General features: G+C 55.0%; 2 protein-coding genes across 5 annotated transcripts; both read left to right on the top strand.

Annotated features, from left to right (window-relative positions):
- Positions 1–240: 240 nt before the first annotated feature.
- On the top strand, positions 241–11049 carry USF2 (upstream transcription factor 2, c-fos interacting). 4 transcript variants are annotated; one of them, XM_031659652.1, is made up of 10 exons: positions 241–420; positions 692–738; positions 827–945; positions 1073–1273; positions 1710–1860; positions 1983–2070; positions 2343–2401; positions 9925–10019; positions 10173–10301; positions 10394–11043. In XM_031659652.1, exons 1-10 carry the CDS (start codon positions 365–367, stop codon positions 10481–10483), a joined length of 1035 nt encoding a protein of 344 aa, XP_031515512.1. In that variant the 5' UTR covers positions 241–364; the 3' UTR covers positions 10484–11043. The 4 variants fall into 4 exon arrangements, with proteins under 4 accessions (XP_031515512.1, XP_031515513.1, XP_031515511.1 ...); XM_031659653.1 differs by lacking the exon at positions 1073–1273; XM_031659651.1 differs by having other exon boundaries at positions 339–420; positions 10173–11049.
- Positions 11050–13590: 2541 nt separating this feature from the next.
- On the top strand, positions 13591–16348 carry HAMP (hepcidin antimicrobial peptide). Its single transcript, XM_003915341.3, has 3 exons — positions 13591–13907; positions 15994–16053; positions 16143–16348. The coding sequence occupies exons 1-3, from the start codon at positions 13818–13820 to the stop codon at positions 16245–16247; spliced, it is 255 nt and encodes an 84-aa protein (XP_003915390.1). The 5' UTR covers positions 13591–13817; the 3' UTR covers positions 16248–16348.
- Positions 16349–21834: the final 5486 nt, after the last annotated feature.

Below are 21834 nucleotides of genomic sequence, written 5' to 3'. Positions count from 1 at the left end.
GGCGGCGGCTGCTCAGGGGAAGGAGGCCCGAGGGCCGCGTGCAGCGGGCGGGCGGCGTGGCGGAGTACAGGCCGCGCGGCGTCCCGGAGCCTGGGCCGCCCGGAGCCGGCGGCGGTGGATGATAAGTGCGGCGCCGCGGCGGCTGCAGGATGGCGGCGGCTGCGGCGCGCGCGGCATCTCCTCCCTACATGACCCCATTGTTTGTCCCCGTGATCAGCGGCGAGCGGCTCCCATTCCTCCGTCCTCCTGCCGCGCGCGGCGTGAGCGTGCTGGCCTGGGCCCCCGGCCGCCCGCCCCTCCCTCCCCTCCCCTCCCCTCCCCTCCTCCCCGGGCCCCGCGCCCCCGCCCTCAGCCTCCCCATGGGATGCTGGACCCGGGTCTGGATCCCGCTGCCTCGGCTACCGCTGCTGCCGCCGCCAGGTAAGATCCCCGGCCTGGCCGTGCCCCTGCGCCCCGGCCCCGGCCCCGCGGCCTGCAGGCCGGGGCCGCCATGATCCCGAGCGGCCGCGGGCCCGGCTCAAAATGGAGGCCGCCGAGGCGGGGGGGGACCCGGCGTCTCCCGCCCCCGGACCCCGGCCCCGGCAGCGCCCCCGGCCTCAGGCGCAGCCGGGAGGGACGGGGGCCCTGCAGCTGGGCGCGGGGGCGGGGGCGCGAGCCGCGCTGATCCCGCTCCTTCCTGTGCCCCCGGCAGCCACGACAAGGGACCCGAGGCGGAGGAGGGTGTCGAGCTGCAGGAAGGTGAGTGTTTGCGGGGCCGGCCGCGCCCGGGGAGGGCTGGGGGCGCCCGGCGCGGCCGTGATCGTGCCCCGACCCTTCTCGGCCCCAGGCGGGGACGGCCCAGGAGCGGAGGAGCAGACAGCGGTGGCCATCACCAGCGTCCAGCAGGCGGCGTTCGGCGACCACAACATCCAGTACCAGTTCCGCACAGAGACAAATGGAGGACAGGTGAGCTGCGGGCCGCGAGGGCGGGCGGGCGAGCGAGCGAGCGAGCGAGCGAGCCGGCGGGCGGGCGCGCCGGGAAGGCTCGGACCTGGCCCCAGCGCCGGCCTCGCCGCTCTGCCGCCCCCTGCAGGTGACATACCGCGTAGTCCAGGTGACTGATGGTCAGCTGGACGGCCAGGGCGACACGACTGGCGCCGTCAGCGTCGTGTCCACCGCTGCCTTCGCGGGGGGGCAGCAGGCTGTGACCCAGGTGGGTGTGGACGGGGCAGCCCAGCGCCCGGGCCCCGCCGCTGCCTCTGTGCCCCCAGGTCCTGCAGCGCCCTTCCCGCTGGTAGGTGCCCTGCCACCCCTGGACGGGGGGTGGAGAGGGGACACTGGCTCTGCTCTTGGGGATCCCCGGGGGTGGGGCAGGTGTCGCCCAGGAGATACTGCCTTCAAGCCTCAGGCTGCATGGGGTCAGATCCCTCTTGTGCACCTTGAAACCTGGGGACGGTGCTCTTGGAATTTTTTTTTTCTGCAAAATGGGAATGATGTGTCTAAGGGGAAAGTTTCTTAGAGTGCAAAACAGATTGGCTCAGCAAGTGATCGCTGACCTCCTCCTGCCATGTTCCAGAGCTGTCTGAGACACAGGACAGAATGCTACTCGCAGAAGGAGTCCCCACTCCTGTTAATTGCGGAGAATGCAGTAAACCCCGAGCACAGCAATGAGGGGACCGGATAGAGGAACAGAGAAAGCTAAGGGTAGTCTCTGTCCTCCTACTCCCCAGGCTGTGATCCAAAATCCCTTCAGCAATGGTGGCAGCCCTGCGGCCGAGGCTGTCAGCGGGGAGGCACGATTTGCCTATTTCCCAGCGTCCAGTGTGGGAGATACTACGGCTGTGTCCGTACAGACCACAGACCAGAGCTTGCAGGCTGGAGGTGAGGAGAGGAGGAAGCCAGGTTGGCAGGTCGGGGAGGCAACGGGCCCAGCAGGGAGGGAAGCCCCTGCAACCAGTTCTGACTTCACCCTGTCTTGCCACTAACCCCCACTATCCCTGCAGGCCAATTCTACGTCATGATGACGCCCCAGGATGTGCTTCAGACAGGAACACAGAGGACGATCGCCCCCCGGACACACCCCTACTCTCCGTATGTGCAGGGGACACCAGGCGGGCCTGGCATTGGAACTGAAGGGAGGGGTTTCTGGAGTAGAAGCTGGGCAGTTAGCATGAAGCGGGCACATGGTGTAATTTTTTTTTCTTTGCCTGTTTCTGCTTCTTTAGTGCACATAAAGAAAGTATCATCTCGTTTTTGCACATGGATTTACCTGAAAAAGATAATTTTTAAGTCTAATACTTAACAAATGCTTGGACAAACAAATCTGTGATAATACATGCCCCTTTTTTTCCCTCCTTTTCTAGAAAAATTGATGGAACCAGAACACCCCGAGATGAGAGGAGAAGAGCCCAGCACAATGAAGGTGAGGACAAGGTGTGGCTCCGGGTCCCCCCCCCGACCACCGCCCTCACAGGCTCAGCCAGCCCGGGGGTGTGGAGTGACAGAGAGGGAAGCCACTCCTGGCAGGCCACAAGTGCTCCAGAGGGCTTTGCTGGACGCTGTAAAGGTAGAAAGTGAGCAACGAGGGGAGAGTACAGTGTCAGAAATAGAGGGACAGGGAGTGTGAACTGGAACTGGCCATGTGTTGACCTGGCTGGTGATCTTGTATTCATGGCCCACATCTAAGATGGTGGATTTCATGTTCCCATACGGATTGCCTGCCCCACTTGAAAATTGGGGCTGACCGGGCTCACCTGAGCTGACCTTTCCACGTGGCAGCTGTCATGCTCACATCCCTCATTCCCATGCCTGCCTGGCCTCCAGAAGTAGGTCTGTTCCCCCAGGGAGCACAGCTGAGGCAGAAACTGCATGAAGCTCTGCCTCTGGCTGCCTAAGGCCGGAGCATCCTGCCCTTTCCAGAAACACCAAGTCTCACCTCAGGTCATTTGGCCTTCGACACTGTCTCCTCGCCCCCACCCCGCCTGTCAGTAGCCACTGTAGTGGGCACAGCAGCGTGCAAGTGCCAGGGGAGTGCTTATACCCAAACAACCATCATTCAACAAATATTTACTGCCCATGGGTTCTGGGCCGAGCGGCACAAGCCCTGTGCCAGGTCTGGAGTCTGGCCTGGAGCGTCGGGGAGGCTCGAAGGCCGGCGGGCTCATGTCTCACGGGTCTCGTGGGACATTGATGGGGAGTGGGCTGGGGTGAGGCTTCCCCAGGGAGAGGGGAGTTTGGGTCAGGTTACTTTGTGGGGTGCTGGTTTGGTTGTGGGAGAAGTTCCATCTGGAATGCCTCAGGAGGGAAGATCGGGAAGATCAGGAAGGCCTTAAATGCCTGAGTGAGGCGCTGAATCTCAGTCCTAACGGTGGCCATGGGGCTGGGGTCTGTGGCCCAGGTAGTTGTGTTCTGAGCAGTTCCTCTCTGAGTTCAGGCATTCATTCAGCGTGTGCATACTACGGCCAGCCCCCGTTTTGCGTCTTCAGATATGGCAGTGCAGCAGGTAATAGGCCAGACGAGGTCTCAGCTCTCTGTGCGTGTTCTGGTGGGAGAGATGGAGTCATACACAGCCAAAGCAGGCATCAGGCAGCACAGGCAGTCACAGGCAGGAGAGGAAAGCTGGGGAAGGAGGTGGCGGGTGATGGCGGCATGGCACTTTGCTCTGAAGGGCTCTTTGAGAGGTGACATTGAAGCAGAGTCCTGAAGGGACCTGAGGGAAGGGGCCTGTTGAGAACCTCAGGAGAGTGCTGGGCAGAGGGAAGAGCTAGGACACAGGCCAGGCCCTGAACCGGGACCGCCGTGGTGTGTCTGCAGAAGAGCAGAATTCAGGAAAGGAAAGAGGAAGTCGGCGCAGTGGAGGGGGCTGCCCAGGCCAGATGGTGGAGGACCTTGAAAGAAGTCCCTAGTGTGACTGGACTCCTGTGGTTTTATTCCAGGGTGATGAGAAGCCAGCGGAGGGGTTTGTGCGTGGAGGCTGCTGGCAAGGGTGGTGGGAAGAGGCTGGGAGATAGGACACCACTCGGGTGTCAGGCCTGAGACAGGGCAGGGGTTGAGGGGAATGCGGGGAGGACTCCATGGCTGGAGAGTCAGGATTTCGTGCTGCACTCCCCTCCATGCTTGGAAGGGAAGGGGTGCATCTGAGCTTGGTTTTGGGATGCATTGAGTTTGAGGGGCCCCCAGAGCAGCCCCCACGCTACCACTTACCTATGGTGGGGCATCAGGGTGGTTCTTAATCTCCGTGCCTGTTCCCCCTCTGTGAAATGCTGGAAGCATGGCTGCCTCCGACACCTGGTGGGGATGCAGTGAGTCGAGGTGGCCACACAGGCTGAGGAGAGGACTCGGGACCCTCCCACCCCATTCTCACCCCTGCCTCTCCCTCAGTTAATGTGACTCCAGGCAGTCTTGAGACTTTCTCTCCTTGTGAAGCAGTCTTCGTCACCTGCCCAGTTTTCCAGCCCCGTCCTGTCTGCTTTCCCGACTTGCAGAGCATCTGCCCGATCTGCTCATCCTCCCAGTACCCTCGGCCGTCTGGCTCATGGGTCTACCAAAACAGCTCCACTCAGGTCACCCATGGTGACCCCATTGCCACATCAGCTGGCCTCCTTTGCTGTCTGGGCTCCAAGCATCTGACGCTGCCTGCTTCCCTCTGTTCCTTTCTGGAATCTTCCTTTCCTGCACCCTCTCTGATTCTCCTGTGATCTTTGCCTTTCCTGCCCCACTGTTAATGAAATTTCCAGGGCTCTCCCCGTTCCAAGTGAGTAGGTGGGGGTGCCGGGGAATCTGTGTTTTCCATCAGCTCTTCAGGTGATTTGTCATAGTGGACAAGTTGAGAAACTGCTTTAGCTGCGAGTGTTTCTTTTGTTTTTGAGAAGGGGGTCTCACTCTGTCACCCAGGCTGGAGTACAGTGGCACAATCACAGCTCACTGCAGCCTTGACCTCCCAGGCTCAAGCAATCCTCCCACCTCAGGCTTCTGAGTGGCTGGGACCACAGGCAGGTGCCATCACATGGGGTCATTTTTTTTTATCTGTAGAGTCGAGGTCTTGCTATGCTGCCCAGGCTCGTCTTGAACTTCTGGCCTCAGGCAGTCCTCCAGCCTTGGCTACAGGCCTGAGCTGCCACGCCCAGTCTTGCTGGTGTTTCATAAGGTCCAGCCCCTCTTCCGTCGGCCTCAGGTGTATGATGTGTGAGGCCCAGCAACAGGCTTGGAAGCTCTTGGTCAGTATCCCCCAAACTCCGTTCCCACTTGTAGGTGTTCCTCTTTTTTCTTGGCTCCAGAAGAGTGTGTGACTCACAAAAAGTTGAGGACTGTTCCTTGATGTCCTCCCAGGCTTTGCCCACCACCTGGCTCCTGGTAATGCAAGGAACTGTGTTTCCATCCCATTACATTCCTCTCACTGCAACTCCAGCCCCACATTCTGAACTACCCGTTCAAGATTTCCGTCTTCGGACATCCCCGTAATGCCTCCAACTCAACTCACCCAAAACAGAATGTGCCATCTCCCCTCTCCAAAGGCTCTCATGCAACATTCCTCTTTGCAGAGCAGCAAAAGCTACCCCTGTCACAACTGCCCAAGCCAGAAACTTAAGACCAGAGCCGCTTTCAGCCCTGCCCTTTTCTTCCCTTATGGCCACAAACCCCAAGTTTCTGTTCTATGGTGAGTTTCAGATCCGCTTCTCTCACTTCTTTTTCCCTCCTTCCCACCACTTCTTGGTACCGCAGAAGATCATCCCGGAGTCACAAACTCAAATGCCTGCAGGGGCCTGAGGGCGGGAGGTGCACTTGGCATGGTAGGAAGGGGTGTGTGGCTGGGCGTGGTGGCTTACACCTGGAATCCCAGCACTTTTGGGATTACACTTTGGCCAAGACAGGCGGATCACTTGAACCCAGGAGTCTGAGACCATCCTAGGCAATGTGACAGAACCCTGTCTCTACCAAAAAAAAATTTAAAAATTAGCCAGGCCTGGTGGTACATGCCTGTAACAATCCCAGCTACTTGGGAACCTGTGGTGGGAGGGTGACTTGAGCCCGGGAGATGGAGGTTGCAGTGAGCTGATTTTACACTCCAGCCTGAGCAACAGACCCAGACCCTGTCTCAGAAAAAAATAGGAAAGGGTGTGGGGGGCCCCCAATGATCTGGGGCACGTGTGTCCTGCCTGAAGGGTGGCCCTTGCCCAGTACCTTCCCCTTGCTGCCCTGTCAGAATCTAGGGCCACTGTTGTCAGAAACTCTGAGAAGCCAGAAATCGAGACTTCTATGTGAAATCTGATTTTTAGGTGCCAGATTGGATTGCTTCTTCTGTTTCATTGATTTCTGCTCTTAATGTTACTAATTCATGCTTCTGCTCACTTTGTTTTTTTGTTTGTTTTTTTGTTTTGAAACGGAATCTCGCTGTGTCACAGGGTGCAATCTCAGCTCATTGCAACCTCCGTTTCCGGGGTTCAAGTGATTCTCCTGCCCCAGCCTCCCAAGTAGCTGGGACTACAGGTGCCCGCTGTCACACCCAGCTAGTTTTTGTATTTTTAGTAGAGATGGGGTTTCACCGTGTTGGCCAGGCTGATCTTGAACTCCTGGCTTCAGGTTATCCACCTGCCTGGGCCTCCCAAAGTGCCGGGATTACAGGAGTGAGCCGCTGCACCCGGCCCCTTCTACTCACTTTGGATTCAGTTTGCTAGGTTTTGTGCTTTGGCTCCCCTGGCATGCCCCAACCCTGGCTTTTTAAGGTTTTTTTTTTTTTTTTTCAATTTTCTACTAAAATCTTTATTTTACAGGATTTATGTTTCACAGCAGGGATTGAGATGATTCTTAAGCTTTGTCTTTGCCTAATAGCGTTTAGAGTTGCCAGTTCACTCCAACATCACTTTAGCTACATCCCACTGGGATGTGTTGTGTTTTTGTTATTCAGTTTAAAGTATTTTCCAATTTTCCTTGTGATTTATTCTTTGACCTTTCTGTTATTTGGAGGCAGATTGCTTAATTTCCAAATATTTGTGGGTTTTCCAGATATCTTTTTGTTACTGATTTTTAATTTCTGTTATGGTCAGAGAACATACTCTGTATGATTTCAGTTCCTTGAAATTTGATGAGACTTACCCGACGGGCCTGAATGTGTCCTAGCTTGGTGGAAGCTTCTGGGGCATTGATGAGGACAGGTGTCTGCTGCCGTCAGGCAGAATGTCCCCCCAGGTCAGTGAGGTCAGGCTGGTTAAGTGTTCAGGTTTTCTATTCTGATTTTTTTTTTTTTTTTTGTCTACTTGTTCTACCAATCATTGAGAAGGATGTCCATGTCTCTCACTATGTTTGTGGATTTGTCCATTTCTTCCTTCAGTCCTGGAAGGTTTCGCTTCTGAATTTTCTCTTTTTTTTTTTTTTTTTTGAGACAGAGTCTCTCTCTGTCACCCAGGCTAGAGTGCAGTTGGGTTCAAGCAATTCTCATGCCTCAGCCTCCCAAGTCCCTGGGATTATAGGCACACACCACTATGCCTGGCTAATTTTTGTATTTCTAGTAGAGCCGGGGTTTCGCCATGTTGGCCAGGCTAGTTTCGAACTCCTGGCCTGATGTGATCCGCCCTCCCAAAGTGCTGGGATTACAGGCGTGAGCCACCCCGCCTAGCCTCTGAATTTTAAGCGTCCTATGGAGTTACTGAAGTGCTTCTGTGGAATGAACGTGGCCTTGGTCCTGTATTTCAAATGTGCCATGATGGTGTTCCGAAGCCACAGGCTGGACAGCATCACCACCTGCTGAAGTCAGGGCCTAGACTCAAGGGCCTGGGCCTCTAGAGGAGGATCTGAAATTCACTATAGAACAGAGCACCCTGGTCCTGATGTGCGAGCAGACCACGCAAGGCCTTGACAACCGATCTTTACAACCTCTTCCCGCCCCTGCACACCCTGAAATGGTTTTCAAGCCAACATTTCTGGGATCTTCCCACCTGCCTGCCTTAGAGCCCTTCTCTCAGGAAGCAGCCCAAATGTTTCCTGGATCTCTGAGGATTCGTCCCACCCCCATTCCCGTGCAGAGGCCATGGCTCGGCGCCTGGTGTTCCCGAGGCACTTTGTACCGTCTTCGGTGGTGACACAAATGCTATGGGGTTAGTGCCACCTGCCCACAGTGGTGCTGCGAGTGCCAACGGGGCACAGTGGGGCTGCTTCCACCCTGGACCCCGGCCTGGCAGAGGGCCTGGCATACAGTAGGGCAGAGAGTAGGTGTGTAAGAAGTAAATGCGCGCTGGAGAGGATGTAGCTGCAGCCGGCGCCCAGCCCTTGAGAGGGCTGAGGGAAGGCAGAGGCCGAAACAAGGCCATCTGCCAAGTTCCTCCACGGACCCCTGGGCGAGGAGCACTCTGCTGGGGACTGCGCCAGCGGTGTCTCCGGGCTTGGACTGTCAGCTCCGCTGCTGCTTTTGGCCAGAGTTCCCAAAGGCAGGTGTGGCTGTCTTTGGTGGGAGGGTTCAGCGCACCGTGATAGTAACAGGCAAGCAAGCAATCGCTGAGCCCAGTGCAGGGCCTGGACCATGCTCCATAGCGAGCTCTGATCTTCGGGTATTTGTTTTGGAGGAAAGAGGGAGCTCAAGGGTGGAAGAGGGGCCAGGGAAGAGTGGTCACGGTGGGAGGAGGAGAGTCCATGTCATTCGGGGGGTTTGTCACTCGGGCCTGAGTGGGAGGCACAGGAGGCAGGTAGAGGCCAGTCAGCGGCACACGGCCACAGCCCAGAGGGGTTTGCCGATGGGTGGGTCCAGCCTTCTAGAGGGAACGGCGGGGCCAGGGAGCAGCTGATCTCCGGGTGTGAGGGTAATGGGCAGGCTGTGGCCCACCCCTACTTCTCAGGCTCACTGGACCCCAGCCTGGTATCCCATCACCATTATCCAAGGCTTTGAAAAGATCCCCGGCCTTCCTGCCGCATCTGCCCTAGCTATAGGCTTTGTTCCCCGCCGCCAATGCCACAGACAGCATGGGCCACCCTGGCAGGGGGCTGGGGTTCCGTGGGGTGGGAATTGGGGGTAGCTGAGCGTTCTTTCCTGTCCCCCCGGTGCCTGGTGCTGGGGCTTGGCAGGCGGTGAAGGGTTGGGACAACCTGGCTTTAGCAGGCCCTGGGTCAGGGGTCTCAGGCTCCGTGGCACACAGACCCCAGGCAGGTATCAGGATGGCATGTGGCCAGAGACAGGCTTGTGCTCTGTCTGGGGACAGCTGCTACCCGGCCGACACAGTTGGCGTAAGATGGTGGAGTTTTATGGAATAAAATCACAAATCTGGGTTTTTTAAGTAAAATCTTCTATGAGTTGCCATCTCTGGCCTTCAGCATAGGGTTCGTGTCTTTCCTGGCCTCGTGGGCCAGGCCTGGGAGCTGCAGATACCAGTTGGGATCTGCCATTACCCTGTGGAAGGATTTTAAGCAGCGGTGAAACATGGTCAGACTTGGAATTAGAGATGAGGAAAAAAACAAAATCACGGTGCCCAGAGTCTCTGGGGACACTGGAGAATCCAGTGCAGGGGCCACGGGAGCCAGAGAGGGGCACTAGTCCTGTGAAGGGCGGCTCTGCCCATCCCTGCCTCCCAGTACGTGCCCACTGTGACCAGAGCTCCATTTCTCAAAAGAAGCCAGTGACACCAATTACCATGAGAAATTTCTTTATTCTTAACCGTCGATTGAAATTTGTGCAAGTATGGCCGGGCAGGCCCGTAAAACGAACTCCAAGTGCCTGACCTTTGACGCCCGTCCTAAAAGCGTGTGTGGCACTGGAGGGCCCAGGTTTCTTTGTTCCTCTTGAGAAGCTGGGGTGGGGGCCGGCTGGGCTCAGGGTGCGGCCCCTCACTTCCCAGGGCTGTGGTCTCAGTGGGGCCTGCGCTGTGCCTGGGTGTCCTTGGGCTGAGCCTCTGCCCTGTGAGGACGGCCGCTCGGGCACGAGCCCTGTCAGCGAAGCCGTGGCTGTGGCTCTGTTTCCCGCAGTGGAGCGGAGGCGAAGGGACAAGATCAACAACTGGATCGTCCAGCTTTCGAAAATCATTCCAGACTGTAATGCAGACAATAGCAAGACGGGAGCGGTGAGCATCCCGGACCCTTAGTGGCTGCGGTGGGCCTGGCCCCCAACCCTTGCATGCAGAAAGTCCAACTGCCATGGGGCTCGGGAGTCTTCCCCGGGGTGGAGGCCAGTGGGTGGTGCCCGCCCTAAGGCTCCTGGTCCCCTCGCCCCCCAGAGTAAAGGAGGGATCCTGTCCAAGGCCTGCGATTACATCCGGGAGTTGCGCCAGACCAACCAGCGCATGCAAGAGACTTTCAAAGAGGCCGAGCGGCTGCAGATGGACAACGAGCTCCTGAGGCAGCAGGTGGGTGCAGGGCCTGGAGCGGGTCGGGGCCCAGGAGCCCCACATGCAAGGCGCTGGCCCTCAGCTCCCTTGTCCTCCGTCGTGTCCGCCAGATCGAGGAGCTGAAGAATGAGAACGCCCTGCTTCGAGCCCAGCTGCAGCAGCACAACCTGGAGATGGTGGGCGAGAGCACCCGGCAGTGACGCCCGCCACCACCGCGCAGCCGCCGCCGCCCACGCCGGCCTCTGCTGCCCCCTTCCCCAGCCCTTAGCACAGAGAGGGACACACGCCCCTCCCCCAGCTGCGTTTTTTTATAGTAGATTTTTAACAAAAAACGGGGAGAAATAATGGATTTCTGTGGATACAGTGCCCACCGCCCTCCTCCACTTGGAAACGGTATCCTCCCTCCCCATCCATCTGTCTGTCGCCCTTCTCCCGGCCCTCACTAAGCCCCGGCACTTCTAGTGGTCTCACCTGGAGGCAAGAGGGAGGGGGACAGAGGCCCTTCCGCGTCCCGCTGCCTCCTGCTCTCTGGAGGTACTGAGACAGGGTGCTGATGGGAAGGAGGGGAGCCTTTGGGGGGCCACCCGGGGCCTGGACCTATGCAGGGAGGCCACGTCCCACCCCACCTCTTGTTTCTGGGTCCCTGCTCCCCTTTGGGTGTGTGTGTGTGTGTTTTAATTTTCTTTATGGAAAAATTGACAAAAAAAATAGAGAGAGAGAGGTATTTAACTGCAATAAACTGGCCCCATGTGGCCCCCGCCTTGTCTGCTTGTGTGTCTGTCCATCTCGGGAACGGGGAGGGGCCTGGGGTCTACAGAGCTCCACGCGGCATGGTTCCGCCGTTGTGCACATGGCTGTGTGCAGTCCCTGCCAGCTGCACCACCTGGTACCCAGTGGTTGGTTGGATGGATGAAGGAATTAAGGAATGAATGTCCCCTTTGAGGCCCCAGGCATGCATGAGGGTGTGGGGAGCTGGGGTCAAGGACATGTCCCATGTTGGAGGAGAGGCGGGGGTCTCCATGTCAGCAGTTCTGAAAACACAACCAGCCCCTGGCCCTGCTCTGCTGGGCTGAAGCCCTCCCCTCTGCACCAGCCAATAGTGGGGCCCGGCCTTGAGCCCCTCACCCCCAGGAAGGGCAGATGGCCAGGGCGCCAAGCTTGGCCCGTCAGCCTGTCGCCTTGCACCGAGGCTCTGGCGCCTGTGCTGTGACCCCTGCCCCTGCTGATGATGAAACCTGTCCTGAGCTGAGATGCAGTGATGCCTGGTAGGGCTGGGGGCTGCTGCCGAGTCCCCGGGTGAGCACGCCCCTATTCACTGGACCCTGCCGCATCCTGCACTCCCCTTCAACTCCATCCACTCCCAGGAGCTGGGCCTGCCACTCTGCTCACCTTGTGGAGCTCCATGCTCTGCCTTTCCTCCCAAATGTCCTCCCCCCAATCGTCTCTTGCCTCAAGAGTCCTGTCTCCTTTTCCTAGCTATTCCCATCTGAGGCCATCTTTATTCGTTTAGTTTTTAGAGACAGGGTCTCACTCTGTCACCCAGGCTAGAGCGCAGTGGCGCACGATCACGGCTCACTGGAGCTTTGACCAACTACAGGTGCATAGCACCACAGCCAGGTTTTTGTACCGATGGGGTCTCGCTTTGTTCCCCAAGCTGTGACAAGAGGAACCTCCCACGTGGTGTGGATGAGGAGGCAGATGGCAGGGCCTGTCCATTTCTGTGCCTGAGTGGGCCTTGGCAGCGGTTCAGCAGTCAGGAAGAAGTGTTCACTCCTCGACAGCAACATCCCCAGACTCTGGTGACTGGGCTGACACTGGATGGCCCTGGAATGAAAGGCAAAGTGGCAAAATGTCCAAGGGCCCATCTGGAACCAAGGTTTGTGGATCCCCTGGGCCGTGTGCACCCTGAGCTGGGCCTGGTAGTGGAAAGGAATGAAGGCACTGCAGTCAGGCCGCCTGGGTTCATCCCCCAGCTAGTGGTGTCCTAAGGAACCGGCTCCCCCAAAATGTCCCTGGCTTGTAGGGTTTGCCCATTTCCTGGTGTCAACACTCCCACCACTGCTGATTTCAGGGTACCGGCATGATGCCAGTGAATGCAGAGTTTCGAGATGTGCACGGTCTGCTCTGTTGAGCCAGTTCTAGCATGCCACTGTACCCTGCTGTGTTTTAGGGGAGATGGGGAAGCCTGGTGGGTAAGAGCAGAGGCCCTGGGTTCAGGCTGTCCAGGTCAGAATCCCAGCTCTACCTCTGCCTGGGCAAGCTTGGGCCATGCCCTGATCTCTGCCTTCAGTGCCTTTTCTGTAAAGTGAAGGAAATGAGGGTCCAACGTGGAGGAGGCTCCTGAAAGGGAGTGGGGTCTGGGGAGCCCAAGCCCCTGGGGTTGGGTGACCGAGAAGGCAGCCCCTGAACACAGAGCAGAGCTGAAGGTGGGGCAGCAAGTGCTGCTGGGAGAACAGGCGGCGCAGGCTAAGTTGGTGCAGAAGTGAGTCAACACATGTGCCATCGTATAAAATGTACTCATCAGACAGCAGATGTCAGCTATTCCTATTACTGCTATTTTATGTTTTATAGACAGGGTCTCGCTCTGTCACCCAGGCTGGAATGCAGTCACACGATCATAGCTCACTGCAGCCTCAACCTCCCTGGCTTAAGCGATCCTCCTGCCTCAGCCTCCCAAGTAGCTGGGACTACAGATGTGTGCCACCACGCCTGGCTAAATTTGTTTAAAAAATTTTTTTTTGTAGAGATGGTGTCTCCCTACGTTTCCCAGGCTAGTCTTGAACTTCTGGGCTCAAGCGATCCTCCTGCCTCAGCCTCCCAAAGTGCTGGGATTACAGGCATGAGCCACCGCACTGGGCCATATTACTGCTGTCATTTATGGCCAAAAGTTTGCTCAAACATTTTCCAGTTACCAGAGACACGTCTCAAGGGTCTGACGCTGGGAAAACACCGTGTGCGGATCAGGGGCACACGCTGATGCTCGCCATGCTCAGGGCTATCCACTGTTCCCTGCCAGAACCTATGCATGTGTGGTGAGAGCTTAAAGCAATGGATACTTCCCCCAATATGCCGGACACTCCTGAGGAGCCTGGCAGCTGCTGGCCATGCCCTGTGTGCATGCAGGCGGTAGGGAAGTGGGTGAAGGAGAGCGGAACCTTGAGTCAGATCACCAAACTGCTTAACCGCTGAAGCAAAAGGGGTAACTTTTTCTCAATCAGCAGAATGACATCATGATGGGGAAAGGGCTCCCCAGATGGCTGGCGAGCAGTGTGTGTCTGTGACCCCGTCTGCCCCACCCCCTGAACACACCTCTGCCGGCTGAGGGTGACACAACCCTGTTCCCTGTCGCTCTGTTCCCGCTTATCTCTCCCGCCTTTTCGGCGCCACCACCTTCTTGGAAATGAGTCAGAGCAAAGGGGAGGGGGCCCAGACCACTGCCTCCCCTGGCAGGCCCCATAAAAGCGACTGTCACTGGGTCCCAGACACCAGAGCAAGCTCAAGACCTAGCAGTGGGACAGCCAGACAGACGGCACGATGGCACTGAGCTCCCAGATCTGGGCCACTTGCCTCCTCCTCCTTCTCCTCCTCACCAGCCTGACCAGTGGCTCCGTTTTCCCACAACAGGTGAGAGCCCAGTGGCCTGGGTCCTTAGAAGGGCAGCAGGGATGGGAGAGCCAGGCCCCAGCCTAGGGCACTAGAGACACCCAAGCACTGAGCAGAGCTCAGGACAGGTCAGGGGGGCTGGCAGCTGAACAGGAACCAGGCCAGGCACGGTGGCTCATGTCCAGACCACTTGAGGTCAGTTTGAGACCAGCCTGGCCAGCATGGTAAAACCCCATCTCTACTAAAAATACAAAAGTTAGCCAGGCGTGGTGGCAGGTGCCTGTAATCCCAGCTACTCGGGAGACTGAGACAGGAGAATCACTTGAACCTGTGAGGTGGAGGTTGCAAAGTGAGCTGAGATTGCACCACTGCACTCCAGCCTGGCAACAGAGCAAGACTCCATCTCCAAAAAAGAACAGAAATCGATGAAGCACCAAGTGACAGGGATTGGAAGGTCCTAATTCTGTGGGTATCTACGAAGCCCTTACGCTGTGTGGAGTCTTATTCTAGACAGTGAGGACAAGGCTATGAACAAGGTAGATGAGAGAGGAGACCTCTCATCCTGGTCAGGGAATTCGTTAAAGACTGATGAAAACATGAACAAATAATTGTGTCTAGTACATGCTATTCGTGAATCACATAACGGTGGTAGAGTGACCGTGATCCATTCGCCACACAGTAAAGTCACTTTTTTGGTTTGTTTTTTAGAGACAGGGTCATGCTCTGTTGCTGAGGCTGGAATGCAGTGATGCAGTCATAGCTCCCTGCAGCCTCGACCTCCTGTGCTCAAGCAATCCTCCCACCTCAGCTTCCCAAATAGCTGGGACACCAGGCACATGCCACGGGTGGCGGGCCCACGGCACGGTCAAGGGGCTGGCAGTCAAGCAAATGTTTCATGAGAAAGTGACAGTTGGCCTTCGTCTTGGAGGGTGAGAGATGGAGGCAGCAGAGACCCGAGGAGAGGACGAACTGGCATAGCCCAGGGTCAGGCTGAGCAAGAGGAGACGGTGGGACTTGGGGATAAGGCCGAGGGGTGGGCAGAGTCCCAAAGTCTTGTGGGCAACCGTACAGACGCTGACTTTTCCTTGGAGTAAAGAGGAAGCCCCCATAGGCTTTTTTTTTTTTTTTTCCTGAGACGGGGTCTTGCTATGTCTTTCAGGCAGGCATGCAATGGCATCATCTGGGCTCACTGCAACCTCCGCCTACCGTGTTCAAGCAATTCTTCTGCCTCAGCCCCCCAAGTAGCTGGGATTACAGGCACCCGCCACCACGCCCAGCTAATTTTTGTACTTTTAGTAGAGACAGGGTTTCACCATGTTGGCCAGCCTGGTCTTGAACTCCTGAACTCAGGTGATCCTCCCATCTCGGCTTCCCAAAGTGCTAGGATCACAGGCGTGAGCCACTGCGCCCAGCCTCCTATAGGTTTTTTAAATGGAGAAAACCACAATCTCACTGGCCACGTTTTTTAAAAAATTAGTCTGCCAGTCGGGCACCATGGCTCACGCCTGTAATCCCAGAGTTTCAGGAGGCCAAGGTAGGAAGATCACTTGAGTCCAGGAGTTCGAGACCAGCTTCGGCAACACAACCAGACTCCATCTCTACACAAAATTTAAAAATTAGCCGGGTGTGGTGGCGTGCACCTGCTGTCCCAGCTACTCAGGAGGCTGAGGTGAGAGCATCGCTTGAGCATAGGAGGTCGAGGCTGCAGGGAGCTATGACTGTGCCACTGCACTTCAGTCTGAGTGACAGAGGGAGACTCTGTCTAAAAAACAAACAAAAAAAGTGACTCTCCTGTGTGGCAAATGGATTGAGGGGCAAGAATGCAGGGAGATGTGTTAGGAGGCTGGTACTGTCATCCAGGCAAGGGAAGATGATGTCCCAAAGAAGAGTAGGAGCTGTGGAAAGAGGAGGAGGCGGATCTGGGAGGTTTTTTTTTAGGAAGAGCCGCCCATGGGAAGGTGAGCAGAAGCAAGAAAGCAAGGTCCCTCCTAGGAGTCCAACTGAGCTCTGGGTTTAAACCACTTGGAGAGGAGCAGGTTGCTGGGAGCCAGTCTCAGAGGTCCGCCGGGCCCCCTGCCATCCTCAACACCCCCTTCTGCTTTCACAGACGGGACAACTTGCAGAGCTGCAACCTCAGGACAGAGCTGGAGCCAGGGCCAGCTGGACGGTGAGCACACCAGTGACGCCCTTCCCAGCCCCCTGCTCCCTCCGCGTGCCCAGGTCGGTTCCCTGCTCACACTCCCTTCCTTCTCACAGCCCATGCTCCAGAGGCGAAGGAGGCGAGACACCCACTTCCCCATCTGCATTTTCTGCTGCGGCTGCTGTCATCGATCAAAGTGTGGGATGTGCTGCAGGACGTAGAACCTTCCTGCCCTGCCCCCATCCCCTCCCTTCCTTATTTATTCCTGCTGCCCCAGAACACAGGTCTTGGAATAAAACGGCTGATTCTTTTGTTTTCCAAACCAGCGTGTCTGTTGTCCTTTCTCTCTGCCAAGGGCCTGTGCTAAGAGCTTGTCCTGACCCTGCCTTGCAAGCGCCAGTGCTTGGTGGGTCATGTGGGGCTGGTGTGTCCTGGAAGTTGCCAGGAAAGTTGGTGAAGAAAATTCGTTTCTGTTCTCCCCCTTCATGTTGCAATCACGGGGGATGAAACTTAATGTTTCCTCTCCTTGAGATCTTCCTAAAACAGCCGTAGAAATCAGTGCCTATAAGGCAAGCTTGTCCCACCCGTGGGCCACATGCAGCCCAGGATGGCTTTGAATGCACCTAACACAAATTCGTAAACTTTCTTAAGGCATTATGATAATTTTTTGTGACTTTTTTTTGTTTTTCTCATCAGCTGTCATTAGTGTTAGTGTGTTTTACATGTGGCCCAAGACAATTCTTCTTCCAGTGTGGCTCAGGGAAGCCAAAACATTGGACACTACTATAAAGGTTCTCAAAGTAAGATCCGGGGACTCCTTTTGTAGGGCTCCTGAAGGTGGAAACTACTAAGACATTTTTTTTTTGGAAGCAGAGTCTCTGTTACCCAGGCTGGAGTGCAGTGGCACAATCTTGGCTCACTGCAACCTCCACCTCCTGGGTTCAAGCGATTCCCCTGCCTCAGCCTCCTGAATAGCTGGGACTACAGGCACGCGCCACCAAGCCTGGCTAATTTTTGTATTTTTAGTAGAGATGGGATTTTGCCATGTTGTCCAGGCTGGTCTTGAACTCCTGACCTCAAGTGATCCACCCATCTCAGTCTCCCAAAGTGCTGAGATTACAAGCGTGAGCCACCACGCCCGGCCTACAAAGATGTTTATTTGCCTTTTTCACCGTGGTTCTCTCATGAGTATACAATGGAGTTTCCAGGAGGCTCCGTGACACCTGATGGCATCATCAGCAGATGGCTAATGGATTGTGTGCTGGTGTATCTCATGCTTTTAAATGTCCCAGTTTCTAGCCCAATGCGGTTACATGGTCCCAGCTACTCAGGAGGCTGAGGTGGGAGGATCGTTAAAGACTGGGAGTTCCAGAAGAAGACTCGGTGTCAAAAAAGAAAAAAGTCGGGCAACCAAAATGAGAGTGATACAGCTTTTAAGAATGGGAGGAGACAGGGACAGTGATTCACGCCTACAGCACTTTGGGTGGCTGAGGCAGGTGGATCACTTGAGGTCGGGAGTTCAAGACCAGCCTAGCCAACATGGTGAAACACCATCTCTACAAAAATTAGCCAGGCATGGTGGCATGTGCCTATAATCCCAGCTAGTCAGGAGGCTGAGGCAGGAGAATCACTTGAACCCTGGAGGTGGAGGTTACAGTGAGCCAAGATAGCACTGCTGCACTTCAGCCTAGGTGATGGAGTGAGACCCTGTCTCAAAAAAAAAAAAAAAAAAAAGAAAGAAAGAAAAAAAAGAATGGGCAGGAACTCAGTGTCTTCTGGAGGTGAACCATATTCCTATATGTTTCACGTGCAAAGTGTGCCCTTCCTGAAAGAATACAACTTAAGATGCTCTCATGTAACAATCCCCTGTATCTCGCTCATTCACTACACCTGGATGGCCTCTGAGGGCCGTGGCCCTCACACCTTTCGGTCTTAGGACCCCTTTACATTCTGAGAAATTATTGAGGACTCCAAAAAGCTCTTGTTGAAGTGGGCTATATCTCTAGTTGCCTGATGTATTAGAAACTGAAACTGGGAAAATATTTCTATTACTTATTTATTTATTTATTTATTTTTGAGACAAGGTCTCACTCTGTCGCCCAGGCTGGAGTGCAGTGGTGCGATCTCGGCTCACTGCAACCTCCACCTCCCAGTTTCAAGTGGTTCTCCTGCCTCGACCTCCTGAACAGCTGGGACTACAGGCGCCCGCCACCTTGCCTGGCTAATTTTCATATTTTGAGTAGAGACGGGGTTTCACCATGTTGGCCAAGCTGGTCTTAAACGCCTAACCTCAAGTGATCCACCCGCCTCAGCCACTCAAAGTGTTGTGATTACAGGCGTGAGCCACCGTGCCCAGCCCGCCCACATTTGATAGAAACAGAGATAGGAGCTGTATTTCACAGTCTTCTTAGCTCCTAGGAAGCAACAGCTCTCACTTGATGGTAAAGGGCATTGGTCATTCAGCCTCAATGTTGGGTGTGGGCAGAGAGTGGGAAGGCCCAGGCTTGGCGGGAGAGGGCTCCAAGGCATGGCTGCCGCGCCCAAGGCAGGCAAACCTGGCTAGAGCTTCTGATTTCGTCAAGAGAAGGTGGGAATTCCTATTTTTATTTGCGATTTCTTGCTTTTACAGTATTGGCAACTGAGCAAAGGAATTTGTCTTTTTACATTAACATTCTGTGAGCCAAACTAAGCCCAGCTGGGAGCCAGATGAGTCCCGGTGCACCACCAACGTCTGCCTTCGCTTTGGAATCCACGGAGGCTTGTCCTCTGGGAGGGGAGGTTTCCTGAATGAAGACTGAGGGGTAGGGAGAGGGGAGTTGTGGTGAGCTTGGCTTCTTATTAGCTATAACATCATGCATGCATCTTCTTCGTATCCGGAGCTCCACCTCCTCATCCGTATTTTTTATTTTATTTTTTTAGTCTGGGTCTTGCTCCATAGCCCAGGTTGAAGTGTAGTGGTGTGATCATGGCTCACTGCAGCCTTGACCTCCTGGGCTCAAGCAATCCTCCCACCTCTGCCTCCTGAGTAGCTGGGACCACAGATGCCTATCACCACACCCCGCTAAAGTTTTGTATTTTGTGTAGAGATGTGGATCTGGCTGTGTTGCCCAGGTGGGTCTCAAACTCATGGCCTCAAATGATCCTCCCACTTCAGCCTCCCAAAATGCTGGGACTACAGGTGTGATCCACCATGCCTGGCCTCTCCTTACCTTTAAAAGAACAGAAGCCCTGGGTGCAGTGGCTCACGCCTGTAATCCCAGCACTTTGGGAGGCTGAGGCAGGTGGATCACCTGAGGTCAGGAGTTTGAGACCAGCCTGGCCAACATGGTGAAACCCCATCTCTACTGAAAATACAAAAATTAGCCGGGCGTGTTGGCGCACACCTAAAAATAATCTCAGCTACTCAGGAGGCTGAGGCAGGAGAATCACTTGAACCCGGGAGGCAGAGGTTGCACTGAGCCAAGATCATGCCACTGCACTCCAGCCTGGGTGACAGAACGAGACTCCATCTCAAAACAAAAACAAAAAACAAAAAAAACACAGAAGCATCTGTACAGGACTTAGCTTATCTGGCTCTAGAGTTGCTCAACAAAGGGGATGAGTGTGAAATTGCTTTGGAAACTGTCCAATGCTTCCTCAATGTAAAGGATTCATATTGACAGGGGATGGTGGAGGCCTCCCTCCTGGTAGGTGGGAAACCTGAAATCAGGAATTACACTTAATGACATGGGGTGCTCTTCTCTCCCGAGCAAGCAGTTCTCTGGGGGTGATCCTAGAGAGATGGGAGAACATATAAAGCAGAGATACTCAAACTTCAGCGTGCTCAAAATCTCCTGGAGGGCCTGTAAAAATGCAGACGCGGCCAGGTGCAGTGGCTCAAGCCTGTAATCCCAGCACTTTAGGAAGCTGAGGCTGGAGGATCACTTGAGGCCAGGAGTTCGAGACCAGCCTGACCAACACGGTGAAAGCCCGCCTCTACTAAAAATGCAAAAATTAGCTGGATGTGGTGGTGGTGGTACACACGTGTAGTCCCAGCTACTCGGGAGACTGAGGCATAAGAATTGCTTGAACCTGGGAGGCAGAGGCTGTGGTGAGCCAAGACCATGCCACTGCACTCTAGCTTGTGTGACAGAATGAGACTCTGTCTCAAAAAAAATCAAATAAATAAATAAATAAAAATAAAATGCAGATGAGGCTGGGTGTGGTGGAACACATTTATAATCCTAGTAGTTTACGAGGTTGAGACGGGAGGATTACTTGAGGCCAGGAATTCAAGGCTGCAGTGACCTATGATGGCACCACTGCACTCCAGTCTGGGTGACACAGTGACACTCTGTCTGTAAAATAAATAAACATACAAAATGCAGACAACTGGGCCTCCAGAATTTCTGATTCCACAGGTGCAAGGTGGGGCCCTTGAACTTGCATTTTGAGCAAGCCGCAGTCCTGCGGAGGACTGGTTGTGAAGCTGCCAGCATTGTCTGAGGACAGCAAGGACCCTTGGATGGATCAAGCCTCAGCCCCTGTCTACGAGAGCTTTAAGCTTTAAGTGAGAGCTCCCCATGGCCGAGAGCTTCCTTCTGAATTCCTGTTGCTAGGAATTCCAAAGTCACATTGAAGTCCTAATCCCTAGTAGCTCAGAATGTGACCTTAGTTGGAGGCAGGGTCTTCACGGAGGTAATCAAGTTAAAACGAGATGGGCGAATCCTGAGCCAATAGAACTGGTTTCCTTATAAAAACGGGAAATCTGACAGGGTGCGGGGGCTCACGCCTGTAATCCCAGCACTTTGGGAGGCCAACACAGGAGGACCTCTTGAGCTCAGGAATTCAAGACCAGCCTGGGCAATATAGTAAGACCATGTCTCTACCAAAAAAAAAAAAAAAAAAAAAAAAAGCCAGTAGTCCCAGTTACTGTTGAGAGGCTGAAGCAGGAGAATCGCTTGAATCTGGAGGGTCGAGGTGGCAGTGAGCTATGATTGCACCACTGCACTCCAGCCTCAATGACAAAGCAAGACTATGTCTCAAAAATAAATAAATAAATAAATGGCAAATCTGGGCAGGGGTGAATACAGGGGGAAGAGCATGTGAAGATGAAGATGCCATACAGAGAGAGGCCCAGAAAAGATCCTCACACCCTCAGAAGGAACCAATGCTGCCAGCACCTTGATCTTGTTGATCTTGGAATTCAAGCTCAATGCTGGCGGTTTTTTAAAAAAATTTATTTATTTATTTATTTATTTATTGAGTTGGAGTCTTGCTCTGTCGCCCAGCCTGGAGTGCAGTGGAGGAGTCTCCGCCCACTGCAAGCTCTGCCTCCCGGGTTCACGCCATTCTCCTGCCTCAGCCTCCTGAGTAGCTGGGACTACAGGAGCCCGCCACCACGCCCGGCTAATTTTTTTGTATTTTCAGTAGACAGGATTTCACCGTGTTAGCCAAGATGGTCTCGATCTCCTGACCTCATGATCCACCCACCTCGGCCTCCCAAAGCATTGGGATTACAGGTGTGAGCCACCGTGCCTGGCCTCAATTCTGGTTTTTAAGCCACCCAGTTTGTGAAACTTTGTTGTAACAGTCCTGGAAAACTGATACACCTGCTTTCTCGTAAGAGATCAGCTGATGCGGCAGCACCGGCCACTGGATCTGCAGGTCGGTTGTCCTCTTAGACGGTGTACCTGCCCGCCAGTCACAGGTCCTCTCACCCAGCCCCTTCCTCTCACGGGCTCCAGCTGCCTCGCTCCCACAGGGCTCCTGGAGACCCAAGTTGCAGATGTCAGCGACTATTGCGAGTGCTCCTGTGGGACACTGTCC

This window comes from Papio anubis, chromosome 20 (genome assembly GCF_008728515.1).
Source record: "Papio anubis isolate 15944 chromosome 20, Panubis1.0, whole genome shotgun sequence".
NCBI lineage: Eukaryota > Metazoa > Chordata > Mammalia > Primates > Cercopithecidae > Papio > Papio anubis.
This window is presented reverse-complemented; position numbering and strand designations above follow the sequence as displayed.

Excerpts from the sequence above, each read along its gene's own strand:
- USF2 (XM_031659650.1), top strand. The coding sequence starts at position 360 with ATGGGATGCTGGACCCGGGTCTGGATCCCGCTGCCTCGGCTACCGCTG. Across the intron at positions 1,861-1,982 it reads CCAGAGCTTGCAGGCTGGAG|GCCAATTCTACGTCATGATG; the intron begins GTGAGGAGAGGA and ends CTATCCCTGCAG. Across the intron at positions 10,020-10,172 it reads ACAATAGCAAGACGGGAGCG|AGTAAAGGAGGGATCCTGTC; the intron begins GTGAGCATCCCG and ends CTCGCCCCCCAG.
- HAMP (XM_003915341.3), top strand. The coding sequence starts at position 13,818 with ATGGCACTGAGCTCCCAGATCTGGGCCACTTGCCTCCTCCTCCTTCTC. Across the intron at positions 13,908-15,993 it reads GCTCCGTTTTCCCACAACAG|ACGGGACAACTTGCAGAGCT; the intron begins GTGAGAGCCCAG and ends CTGCTTTCACAG. Across the intron at positions 16,054-16,142 it reads GAGCCAGGGCCAGCTGGACG|CCCATGCTCCAGAGGCGAAG; the intron begins GTGAGCACACCA and ends TCCTTCTCACAG.